Genomic DNA, 12,816 nt, shown 5'->3' with positions numbered 1-12,816 from the left:
GTTTTATTCATTCATGTCAAGTCCCAGGTGGAAAATTTCAGGATTAATTCCTGCAGCTTTAAAAAAAAAAAAAAAAAAAAGCCACACAATTGTAATCACATCCAAAGTTCATTTGAAAAGAGAGCTATGATATTCAGTTAACTCAGACCTCCAAGTGTTTTTTATTTGCGCAAGCTTCATAAAAAAGAAGAAAAAAAAGAAAAGAATCAACAAACAAACAAAAGGGCATTGGGGCCTAAGAAAAGACAAAACATAGCAACTGTTGATTTGTTTTTTCCTGTAAGATGTCAAACGCATAGCATTGACACCCAGAAAAGCCCACGCATACTATGTTTTACATTCAACCGAATGGGGATTGAGCCCTTAAACACTATGAACTAAGTTGAGGTCGATGGAGCACGTTCTCAAAATGAACAAAAACTATTGTCTGACATGTTCTCTGTGTGATTACAATGATGTCTGGTAAACATACTTTTGGAGTGAAGTGCTGCTGAAATAGAAGTCCTGAAAAAGATGAGCACTCTCGATGGAGGGAGGGGTTGGGGGGGTAAATGGGGGGGGGGGGGGGGGGGGTCCACTTTGAAGTCGTCGACTGTGAACTTTGGCAACTCAGTCTTCAAAAATCCACAGAATGTTCACACCGGAGAGGCCGAGGTTTACTCGCCTGGATAAGGATGACACACAATTTCTTCAATGAAATATGTCATTTGTACCTTGGTGTTTATTTTTGTTCAAGAGTCAAGATTTTTCAGAAATGTATAGTCAGGAGACAAAACCAAAACAAAAAGACACTCACCCCAGCATTCCTGACTCCTTGGTCTTAATGATGTAGAGGAACATGAGGATTGTATGGAACAAGTTGTTCCTGCCCTGCAAAAGAAAGCAAGGGGAGTTTGTGTAGCTGTCCAGTGAACCCACGGGATCCAATCCAGACCTACCTGCTATAGGTGATCAATCTGTGATAAAGACCATATAGGTATTTTTTTTTTTAAATAGTCCCCCCCCCTCCCCCACACACGCACACATGCCTGAGTGTTAGAAACTGTATGTGCCTATGAGAGGCGAGGCCTGGTGTGCATGGCGTCTCACGTCGGCGAGTGTGTGGGCGTGAGCTGTGGCTGACAGCAGCCCCTACCAATATTTCACTAACTCTGCCAAATGTCTTCCTTCTAACCATGTTTCCTGTGAAAGCGAGGGCTGAGAGACTCAGTCAATAATGCATATTGAATTGAAGTTTGAAATCAGATACAAACATGAATGATGTGTGTGCACAGTCGACTTGGCAAAGCATTTCGAGTCGAGCACGCTACACCTACAATATGTAGGCTACAGAAGCAAAAGAAAGGCTATTGTGACGCCAGCCAAGGGCGTTAAAATCATTTCGACGCTGCGGACCTCTCTGTCCACGAAAAATTGGCAAAGCTGACAAAGGGAGGAAAGAGTCATGAAAAAAGTTACAACAGTGAAGAAGATTAAGTTCAGAAAATTGGATGCTGTTGGTGTGGTGTTGTTTCACCTTGGGCAGACTGGAGATGTGTCCCTGATAGATGAGCTGGTAGTGAGGTGGGGTGGTGCTACTTTGGTGGATGCAGAAGAGGTTCTCCTTGGTCACATCTGTATGAAGACAAAAGAGAAACACTGTAAAGACAAGTTTTGTGATGAATGGATGTGTGTGTGTGTGTGTGTGTGTGTGTGTGTGCGCTCACCAGGTTTGTCTGGGATGTGGCTGAAGTGTTGCGAAGTGAAGGTCTTCCCATCTGGGTATTTGGGGTGAGGAGGCAGTCTGGAGTCCAGGTAGGTGCAAACTATGTGCATGAGGATCTAGAGTGGAGACAACCAGGGTAAGGTGACAAAGACGTGGCTGACCATGAAGAGGCGTGTGTGTGTGTGCGTGTGTCTGTACTCACAGCACAATCTGTGGGGAGGTCCGTGTCCCACTTCCGGTTCTTCAGATCACCTCCACGGTTCCACCGAAAGGAGCTCATGCAGCCACTGTGTGCCAGCTCTGCCAATTCCAAAACACAAGAAATGGGGACTTCATATCGGGGCTCATTTTCCACACACACACACACACACGCAAACCTGTAAACAAACCTTTTATGCGATCCACCAAATACTCCTGATTGGGAGTGATGTCCAGGTACTGGACCATGGAGTTCATACTAGGGATGGATGAGGCTTTCATCACTGCGGCCTGTTTAAGGCTGCTAATGCTGGCCTCTGGTGGAAACAAAGAGGGAAAAACTGGTCGACTGAGCTCTTGTAGTGGATCTCATCAAGTCAGCGGCTTTGTTCTTTAATCCAGACCACATACCATTAACATTATCGATACGACTGTAATATTTGTTGCATTAATTTGACCTATTTCCCCTAAAATTGGTTATCCAGTGGCGGTCATCGCTTGAATGGCGCCCTGTGCGAGAGTCGTGCTGTCACTTTTGTTTGAGCGTGAATGAGGTATTTTTTTTAGTGACCACCTTGATCAATTTTGCAATGCGGTAGTGATGTAAACAACTGCACATGAACTGTTATTGGTTGCATTCTGTATTGATTCTGCATTGATTCAATTATCTCATTACATTGGTAAATTTATGATAAATAAATCTTAATCAAATTAACAAATACCTGTCAATTCAAAATTTTTTTTAGAATTAATCTTGCATAGAAATAGCATGTTTTTCCCCTTCAATAAGTTCAATGTTTTTTAAATTACAAAAATATATACGATATTTCAAATAACATGTTACAATAGTAAAATGAAAAATATATTGAACTTTGTTTGAAATCCTAAATACAATTTTAAAATGAGGATGAATTATTTTAGTATTCAAATAAATACTAAATACATGTCTTAAGCTTTTTTGAACCTCATCTATGAACGACATCTGTTCGTTTTAAAAATCTAACATGGCCCCTGAGCACAAATGTTTGGCTCCCACTGCATTAGGTGAAGCAACAAGAAAGGGCATAATGATTTCTATGTAATATTTCACAGGATTATTCCGGCATGTTTACCTCCTATCTGGAGCTCAGGAAAGCCCATTCTCCTGAGCTGGGTGTTGACCGAGTCCATTTCCTTGACCAGAGGGACCAAGATGGTGTCACTGATCCACTGTGAAAACACACACAGCATCTCGTTAAAATTGACTTCATTGATTTGCTCTGGCGAGTCACACACTAACATTTCGCAGCTTTGCTGTCCAGCCATCGATGCGGTCCACAACAGGGCGACTGGTCGTGATCCTCGCCCACACCTACATGAAATAAAATCATATTTCATGCCACTCCGACATACAAGTCATTCACGTCAGATTGACGATTTCACTAACCTCTTCCGCAGCCTGTTTGGAGCCCGGGTCCGTCTCATCCTTGTGGGCAGACGGCGCCTGAGAGCGGCAGGCGGGCTGGTACAGGAACTTCCTCAGACTCTGAGCGTAGTCCCCTACAGAGCGGTTGTAGTTCCAAAATGTCGGACTGTGATTCGGGGAGACAGATTCTGGGCTCCCTAGTGAGGAGAAATTAATAATTAGACAATATTAGGGCCCGGAACACACACAAAAATAATATTTACATTAAACCTTCATTTATAGCAGGAAATACGTTTCAGCCCAAGCTGTTATAGGTCAAAGTCTGCAATAGAGAGACCATATAATTATTTTTTTATATAGTTTCACCTCTCGCAGACGCTTATGTAACCTTTACCGGCAAACATAATTTGACCTTCCTAAAACCCTCCGGAAATTTCACCCGAAAGTCCAATATTCCTAATGTGTTGCGTGATGACTGTATAAATCATTGTACCAAGCTGACTGCGGTGACTTTTTTCCTCCTCCGTGCGCAGGAACCGCTCGAGGCTTTTCAGATCCTCCATGTAATCCTCCTCGCTTCCGGGCGAGTTAAACACGGACGGCGACGTACGGTATCGAGCCCTCAACACGGAGCTTTCCGGCGTCCCGACGCTGCTCGGGTATGACGGGGAGCCAGGGGACGGACTGTAGCTCAACACCTGAAAAGGTAAAACGAGAGAAAATGGTGAAAAATGTGTAGTAAAGCCAGTTAATTTTATGCCCTGTGAGGAACGTACCTTCCCAAAGGCTACCGAAGGAGAATAAGGGGCACTATTTGGAGTGGTTGTATTACTAAGAGATGGGCTGTAGCCTGCCACACAGCTTGGGGAGAACTTGGGGCTGGTGGTGGCAGAACGAGACGGGCTAAAACTCAGAACGCTCTGGCCCTGCAAGGGGGACGACTCCGCCGGAGCGCGGGTCTCCTTTTTTTCCGGCTTCTGGGGAGGAGAAGCCTGAATACCTGCAGGAGAAACAGACAAGTCAACAGATACAGTCTGAGCCAGTATTCTTTAAGAAGCGGCAAGCTTATTGAAGACTCACTTGTGTTTCTCAGACCCAGAAGCAGATGCTGTTGAGGGGATACTGCGATGGTGGACGGAGCCATAGTGTATTTAAAATATTTCCAGAAATCGAAAAGAGCATTGATGCTAAAAAGCGAAGCCAGCGCGAGTTCTGTGATTAAAATAGAAGAACACATTAAGGATATTGTATCAGTATACGTCATAATTGATCGTATAAGAGACTCACCAATGTACCAAATCGGCCAGTAGTTGATGCTGAAGTATCGGCTTAACAATTTTCCAGACCTAAATTAGAAGTTATATTAGTACTTGCTGTATAGTCAATCACTAGTTATCTCACACACAGTGGAGCACTAAATAGTGAAATGTATCATGTGGAGAAATCAACTTACATTTCAGTGTAAATCATGCCAGCCAGGGATACGTTGAGAACAGCCCAGGCGAGGACCACCTGACGAGCTTGTTCCTCCCTCCTCATCCTCAGCGCCTTGTCAATCATGCTGGCCACCCCGTCCTTCGGTGGGGTAAACATCTTTACAAAGTTAAGGCTGAAAAGAAGGCGAGAGAGAGAGAGAGGACAATAACACTACAATTGTAAAATAAAATAAAATAATAATCATAACATAGCGCGAGATATAATAGGAGGGCTCGTGTACTAGTTTTAGCTGAGCTGCTAACTTAGCTAAAATTAGCAAGGTGACACATACAACAAAGAATTTGCTCACATAGAAACGCTTATGGTAAGCTATCATTTCAATAACGTTACATTACAACTGTTAACGACAAAAAAGTTTGTAAAATACCTTATAGCGTATTAAAGCATTCATAGCACGCTGACGAAAGCCGGGCATTACATGTTGTCTCTTTTTTTTTTTAAATTCCGACCCGGAAACAGATTTACTACCGGGTTGTCTTGGTTACTGCACTTCTGGTAAATAACGTTTACTTCTACCTACTGGTGTGGAGTGAGACTGAACTACGACAATGATATTATAAAAAAAAATAATAATAATTTCATTAAAAAAATAACCACCTCTGTTGCCTTTAGAAACCTATACAATTTAAAAACATTGACTATATTTTTTCAGCATTCCTATTAAATCAAATCTTATTTTTGCCTTTTTCAAGAGTCATTTGTTTTCTTTCCAGAGCATGTTTTGACATGTTCTGTTATTTAAAAAAAAAAAGTGTACAATACTAGAATGCACGAGTTGTAGACTTATTGTATTAAAATGTACCTTGAAAATGTTCATCTATGACATGATGTTTTAATTTTAAAATAATTTTGTAAAACAGCTATCAAAACCCTTATTAAGCTTGCATTTCTCAATGCAGATGAGGCTACACATGCCGAGCGTTGCAGTTTAGAGCAGGTGCCCATCACTTGTGTGATTGCAACAGGTGTCCGCACATTTGATAAATAAATTTTTTTTTTGTAGTTACAGATTCTAAATTCCGTCCCATGAACGAAGTTGGAACCTGTTCTACCCACTCTTTAATAAATGCGGCCCCTTTCAATAAGTGGAAAAGTACATAGGCAACTGCAGCTCTCCTTTCTAAAATACGAGAGCATTATGACGTAACAAAAAAAGACAATAATAATAACCGCTTGAAACAAATCTGAAATATGATGAAGTACATCACATAATGCCCAGTGTTCCACTTCAAATATCACCCATAATTTTAATTGCACCAAATCACCTTATAATAAATAATGACCATTTAAAGTTAAACATAATTAGAAGGAAATATGAGCAGCTATGCATAAATGTCACTCACTCACACTGAAATGAACCAAAGGCAGATAAGGAATGCACCTAAACCAAAAATAGACAATTCAAAAGTAATGACAGAGTCTGAGCAGCGCTGATGTTTTTTGATATTCAATATGAATGTAAAATAAGAAAATTTGGTTAAGAAATGCTTGAAAAATGACAAGTAGACAGTGTAATGTATGGCAGTAAATAAATTAACACGACTAGAGATACATTGCAGTCAATGAGGGGGTGACAGTGACTTTTCAGAGTTATATCCTCCAACGTCTTCACTCCTGCCAGAGTCCATGAGTCTGTCTCCTCCTCTTCCCCCGCTGTCCTCGGCTTCGTCCTCCTCCTCTTCGTCCTCCTCCTCCTCGCCCATGTGTCGCTCCTTCCGGGATGAGTGCTCCGCCTTGGGCCCCTTGCATATCTTGAGGTGACGTGTGAGGTGGTACTTAGTGAGGAAGGCCTTGTGGCACTTCTCGCACACAAAGTCCCGACGCCCCTCGTGGGAGTTCATATGCTTCTTCAGGTGGTTGGTCTTCAGGAAGTGCTTGTTGCACTTCGGGCACTGAATTCGGCGTTCGCTGTAAAGTAAAGAAAATGAAACGAATAGGGATTAAGCAGCTGGCTGATTTAATTGGCTGATAGTATATGTTGACATCGACCTCCCAAAAAATCCACATCGGTCGGGCCCTAGTAACAAATACAACGCATAACAGTGGTTATGAAGCGGAAAAGAAGGGACGTACTGTGTGTGAGAGAACATGTGCTGATTCAGGTCATGCTTTCGGATGAAGGTCCGCTCACACAGGTCGCACTTGAGTTTCTCGGCGCCAGTGTGGATGAGCATGTGAGAAGCCACGTGGGACTTCTGCGTGAACGACTTCTCGCAAACGGTACACCGGTAGTTCTTCTGACCTGTTATTGGCCAAAGAAAAGAATAGCACCGGAATAAATCTTTCATAAAAGCCTAAAAAATGTATTTCATATTATATAGTTCAGTAAGTGCAATTCATTTTCAAATGCAGCACAGCACAGTGAGAACATGCAAACTCGACACGGGAAGGCCGGAGCAGAGATTCGAAGCTAGAACTTCAGAACCTTTATAAAAACATCCAATCTAATGAATGAATATGTACATACCCGTGTGTATTTTGAGGTGCATCCTGAGGTTGCTGGGATCACTAAAGGCCTTGCTGCAGTATTCACACTTGTGTGGTTTCATGCCAACATGCCCCATAAAGTGCACATTGAGCTTGGTGGACGTGATGAATGCCCGCGAGCACATGCTGCACTTGAATTTCTTCTCTCGCGGGTGCCCCTGACCTTTCGAGTTCATTCTGGAGGTACCGGTACTTGAATTCTGATTGCCGTTAAGGTTGTCCCCGTTCGTCTGTCCTGCCGCTTGGGGCCACGGCGAGGACGAAGAGCTGGACATCCCGTTGGTGAGCTTCTCCTCCGCTTGCGGAGGCGGTTGCTGCTCCCGCGGCTGCTGCTCTTGCTGAAGCGGGTGGTCCTGCTGTGGTGGGCTGTGGCTGTGAGGAGGCTGGTTGTGGCCGTGGTTGTTCATGTGAGACTTGAGGTCCGAAAAAGAAGGGCAGTCTTTGCCACACTGGCAGAGCTGAGCCTCAGGTAAAGGAGGAACACCTGGATACATGATGGCGGGATCAGCATAGATCATGTACGATATTCTCAGCAGCACAGTGAGTAAAGTAAGTCAATACGTCAAGGAAGTCTGTAGATTGGTGGGTAAATAAATTGGTGATGCAACAATTAATCAACTATTTTGATACTCGATTAATCGTTTAGACCTTGTTTAACTTTAAATTGTCCAAATCCTCGGAATTTAAGCCTGTCAGTAAATATTCTCCAATTTCCGTAGTCTTCCCTCAAAGCAGCCTGATTAGCTCTGTGTTTACTTTGAAGAACAATGATCAACATTTTTGCCCATTTTCTGACGTTACTGACCAAACCCGTAACTGAATCATAATTTATGATTGTGCATTCTCTGCACTATTTGAAATAATGTCATGTTTTTGAATAAAGGGATGGAAATAAAAAAAAATTTAATCCGATTTATCGATTAGTCAATAAAAATTGACAGATTACTCAATTAAAATAATTGTTAGTTACAGCCCTAAAGTAATTAGGTAGGTTGGTAACTAAGGAGGTAGGTAGGCACGAAGTCAGCATGCAATTAAAAAAGGAAAAAGAGAAAGAGAAAAAAATGAATATAAAGAAAAAGAGAAATAAAGAAAAAAGAAAGCTATAGAAAAAAAGCCCCCCCCCCCCACCCCCTCGTCAGAGACGAGATCTGACCCATGAGTCTGCAGTAGTCTCGGCTGTAGTAGAAGCGCAGTTCCTCGTCGGGGTGGACCTCCATGGTGGTGCAGAAGAAGAGCTTCCCATTGGCAGAGTACGCTACCAAGTTCTGCTCTTCGCGGCTCCTACAAGCACAAAGTGATTCAAATCAGAGAGCAAAATTTAAAAAAAAAACCTAATATTATGGGGGGAATAAAATACATAAAAAGGTTTTAAAAACGTATTATTTGGGGGGGGGTAATTTTATAGCCCTCCTTCGTCTAAATAGAAATGTTCAAGCTCAAATTCTGAGTCCAGACTGCACCTTCATACCTTGCCTTGTGCACAAACATCATCCAGTTGCATTCGTTCTCATCTGCCGTCACGGTGTAAAACTCCAGCACGTTGTTGTGGTACATCTGTCACAACACAATGCGCTTAATCAAGTGTTCTTCCTAACATACTGTTCATTTCCCATGCACACATTGTATGTTTTGGTTCAATGGTGACCCAGGCTCACTTTGGCAAGGCAGACTCTGACCTCTGTATGACTTCTGCTCCTTAGGTTCAGGATGTATGATCATTCTAATGCTACTCTATTCTTTTATGATTTCAAGATTCCCTCGTGACCCTTCAAAGACCAATAGATGCATTTTTCTGCGGGAACCTGTGCAAATATGGTCTCGGGAATGTTTAAAAGGTCCCTCTTGAACTCTGTTACGACTGTCCCAAAAATATACACACATTAAAGGAATGTACAGTTTCAAGATCTTCACCATTTCCGCCATTTTCCTTGATTCAACACACACTGGTAAATCTAGAATCCATTTTAGTAAACACAGGTCAAACTTGACCAACTGTAAAGAAATTTTGCAGCATCTGTACAAAAGAATGAAATTTTGAAACATTTTCATTTTTGTGTATTTTGGGTCACTTGGAAAGTCATCAAATTTCCGGATAAGGGATTGGCATTGAGGGCATTTGTATTGCTGTCAAATATCATAACGGGGTCAAATTTGATTTGAACAGTATGTATGGTTTAAGTGCTAAAGTGGAGGTAACTCACCTTCCAAATCTGAGGCGTGCCCTTTTCTGGCCAATCAGAGAGATCCACATTGCTACAATGCTGGCCAACCATCGGTCCAAAGCATGTCCTTGCAGGGATGATGTCCCGTGCAAAAACGCCTGACGTAAACAGTAAATAGGAGATACTATATATATAGTCATCATGCTTTTGCGCGTATATTCAGTTGTCTTACCGAGCGGCTCGTCAGCCGCGGAGATGCGTAGGCAAAGAGGACGTGGGATGGAGAGGCGAGCCCGGCTTTGGATGGGCGCGTCCGGGATGAAAGCGACCGGCCCGTGCTCTGGGCAGTCTGAGGTATACGAGCGCTCACACAGAGTGCACCCTGAGTGATGATTATTAAAAAAAGCTGAATATTTAAATTATTATTTACTTATGATGATAATTTTTGATTAAATCAATTCCAAAGATACTTACAAATAGTGTAACCAGTGACCATGCTCTCCTTGTTGGGGCTTGAATCCTCCAGTTGCAGGCTGGAGTTGACCAGCACCAGGTTGTTTTCCGGACCCAGCGATACCTCTGTGGTGATGGGGGAGACATTCACAGAGTCTAGCCCAATCCCAGAGTGGCCGTGAAGCGACACGGACCCCAGCTGGGCCTGGCCAGCCAAGGAGCTGGTGAGCACCACGCTCACAACACCCGAATTCAGCTCGCCGTTTGGGTGGAGCTGGTCCCCGAGTCCTCCTGCTCCTCCTCCGCCCGCATTGCCCACGCGGCCCCCCATGTGATCCGGCTCCATCACCATGGGGAGTTCGAGCACAGAGAGGGGCATCACCCCGCCTGAGGAGTCCACCCCTGTCAGGGGCTGGCTCCCACCGTCAGAGACCGGTACCACGCCGACTCCGTCCATGGAGGCCAACTCCTCTCCCATCCTGTCCGGGGACATGGAGTTGCTGTCACGGGACTCCATTGCTAACCCTGTCGAGTCCAGGTCATGGGTGCCAGTCTGGTGGAGATCTTCCTGGCCACTGACTTGTCTTGAGTCCATGGGCACCAGGCCCTGCTCCAGTGGGCCGCCCGCTCCACTGTAAGGGTCAAGACCCGAGGAGTTGTTGCTGGCCACAGAGAGGGTACCGTCCATGTTGAGGCTGCTTGGATGGATGTACTGAGGTGGTGGACGATCAGCCAAATAGGACAAAATACCTAAAGCAACAAAAATGTGAAGCAATTGTGAATTAGTTTACTGCCAGCGACAAACGTATTCGTCAAGTATATTTTTCAACAGGCTTCTCACATCGATTACGAGGAAGAGAAATGCCAACACGGACAAGTCATCCAAGTTTAAGCACCTCGCACTTCAACAGAGTACGCATCTGTAGTTGTATGGTGAAAAAAGAGTACGTGTTACAGTAGTTAGTTCGAAACTGTGAGTCACTATCACTCGGGAAAAAAAGGTGCTTATACTGTCAGAGAACATAATACTCTGTGAAAATTGACATTTTAATGTTTGTATAGGCACAATGGCCGACTGTTTAGCACATCTGCCTTACAGTTCTGAGGACTGGGGTTCAAATCTGGTCTTGCCTGTGTGGAGTTTGCATGTTCTCCCCATGCCTGCGTGGGTTTTCTCCGGGTACTCCAGTTTCCTCCCACATCCCAAAAACATGCAGGGTAGGTTCATTGAAGACTCTAAATTGCCTGAAGGTATGAATGTGAGTGCAAATGGTTGTTTGTTTATATGTACCCTGTGATTGGCTGGCGACCAGTTCAGGGTGTACCCCGCCTCTCGCCCGAAGATAGCTGGGATAGGCTCCAGCACCTCAGCGACACTTTGGAGGATAAGCGGAACGGAAGATGAATGAATGAATGTTTGTATAGAAATATTTGGGAATAGCTGAAGAACACTGTACCTGTGGAGGAACTGAGTTCTGCTAAATAAATCCCTAAGAAAATGGGTAATCCTCATAAAAAGGCACAATGTGCATTGTGGTTTATTGCAACAAAACCGGATACGCAGAGTTGGCAAAACTACACAATCAAGTATGGAAGACATCACGTCATGGTTGTCAGTTCGTGCATGGCACAAGACAGTTATGGGGACGGACGGGGACAGTGTTGAATCAAGGGATAAATGAAAAATATCAATATCTAAATCCCGCATGTCAGCTAATTAATCTGTTAAACTGTAAAGCGACGTCTAGGTCTGTCTCCTTTAAATGTCTCGAATGGCCTACCTGGTAATATATGTCGGAAGTAGCTGCTCTCCAAGTGTGGGTAAGGAGGAGGTGGCAGGGAATAGTTCCTATCCGGGAGGCCGCACATGACTCCTCTATCCCCCAGAGGGCCCATGGGCAGCATGAGGGACAGCGCTGACGGAAGGGCGCCTAAAGAAGGAGCCAGGCTGGGGATTGCCACTGGTATGCCTGAAAAACAGGAGACAGCGTAATTAAAAAGAAATTCTGACATTACAATGCGGGGTTTGAAGTGTTTTCCTACCTGGGGTGGGGATGGTGTTATGTGGGGGTGAGGTGGCCAGACCCAAGTGGCTTGCACTCACTGAAGGCACACTCAGCTGGTCCATGCCCACTGGACTCAGGTTCATGTCATTCATGCTAGAACAGTGTCACTTATGAGACAAGTGACGCAATCAAATGGCTTTGTCTAGCTTGTTATGCATTTATATATCATAGTAAAAGCCCAACTCGTGGCAATGCTGCATCAAAATACTCAGTGCTAGCAATATTAGCTTACCTGAAATCAACAGCTTTCCATCGGTAAACCAGACAAGGGTACGCTTACATATTTGAACCTGTAAGGTTGGGGGGAGGAAAAGACCATTTCCAGCGCCATTATTACTACTTTACTAACCATAAAACCAGCTACTGCTCAATAAGCATTAGCCTAGCCCTCGATGGATATCATCTCCCCAAAACTATGACCTATAACTATGAACATTGTCAAGTGTTACGGTTCAAAGAAGGAGTAGACAAAAGTCACGAATCACGACCAAATGTGAGCCCCCAGCATTCAAAACACCAACAGCTTGAGAAGGCGTCGTAAAAAAAAAAAAAAAAAAAACAACAACAAAAAAACTAGCAACACTGTTATGGCGCATGCGCAGTTAAACCTAGACGGGATACACTTGCGCATGCGCAATGCAGCGGAGGACGCATATTTGTTCCAAGCTTACATTTTTGTAAATTATTTATTTCCACGCATTCCAGCGTTTGTAAAGCACGCCATACTACTTCTAGTTTGTTCAAAACAAACAAAATGTTGATTTTCTTAAAGAATTCCATTCCAGTAGTGTAGTCATGGTGATATTTGCCTCAGAGACGTAAGAAAACGTTATCTCGGTT

At 43.8% G+C, this 12,816-nt stretch overlaps 2 protein-coding genes across 5 annotated transcripts; both read right to left on the bottom strand.

Moving 5' to 3' along the window:
- Positions 1-142: 142 nt before the first annotated feature.
- tmem209 (transmembrane protein 209) lies at positions 143-5,328 on the bottom strand. Of its 2 annotated transcripts, XM_061762874.1 has the most exons (15): positions 5,173-5,328; positions 4,762-4,917; positions 4,596-4,654; positions 4,389-4,520; positions 4,085-4,308; positions 3,802-4,006; positions 3,330-3,505; positions 3,183-3,254; positions 3,016-3,112; positions 2,095-2,220; positions 1,908-2,005; positions 1,707-1,821; positions 1,517-1,614; positions 797-870; positions 143-664 (listed from the first exon to the last, which is right to left on the bottom strand). In XM_061762874.1, the coding sequence occupies exons 2-15, from the start codon at positions 4,899-4,901 to the stop codon at positions 610-612; spliced, it is 1,671 nt and encodes a 556-aa protein (XP_061618858.1). In that variant the 5' UTR covers positions 4,902-4,917; positions 5,173-5,328; the 3' UTR covers positions 143-609. The 2 variants fall into 2 exon arrangements, with proteins under 2 accessions (XP_061618858.1, XP_061618857.1); XM_061762873.1 differs by having other exon boundaries at positions 3,802-4,308.
- Positions 5,329-6,032: 704 nt separating this feature from the next.
- On the bottom strand, positions 6,033-12,538 carry prdm4 (PR domain containing 4). Of its 3 annotated transcripts, XM_061762868.1 has the most exons (11): positions 12,209-12,538; positions 11,954-12,069; positions 11,692-11,880; positions 9,932-10,660; positions 9,690-9,839; positions 9,497-9,615; positions 8,764-8,849; positions 8,449-8,576; positions 7,273-7,776; positions 6,879-7,047; positions 6,033-6,713 (listed from the first exon to the last, which is right to left on the bottom strand). In XM_061762868.1, the coding sequence occupies exons 2-11, from the start codon at positions 12,066-12,068 to the stop codon at positions 6,365-6,367; spliced, it is 2,538 nt and encodes an 845-aa protein (XP_061618852.1). In that variant the 5' UTR covers position 12,069; positions 12,209-12,538; the 3' UTR covers positions 6,033-6,364. The 3 variants fall into 3 exon arrangements, with proteins under 3 accessions (XP_061618852.1, XP_061618854.1, XP_061618853.1); XM_061762870.1 differs by lacking the exons at positions 11,692-11,880; positions 11,954-12,069; positions 12,209-12,538 and adding an exon at positions 11,202-11,307; XM_061762869.1 differs by lacking the exons at positions 11,692-11,880; positions 11,954-12,069; positions 12,209-12,538 and adding an exon at positions 10,752-11,145.
- Positions 12,539-12,816: the final 278 nt, after the last annotated feature.

This window comes from Phyllopteryx taeniolatus, chromosome 22, assembly GCF_024500385.1.
Source record: "Phyllopteryx taeniolatus isolate TA_2022b chromosome 22, UOR_Ptae_1.2, whole genome shotgun sequence".
Taxonomy (NCBI): Eukaryota; Metazoa; Chordata; class Actinopteri; order Syngnathiformes; family Syngnathidae; genus Phyllopteryx; species Phyllopteryx taeniolatus.
The sequence above is the reverse complement of the archived record's forward strand: the minus strand, read 5'-3'. Positions and strand labels throughout refer to the sequence as shown.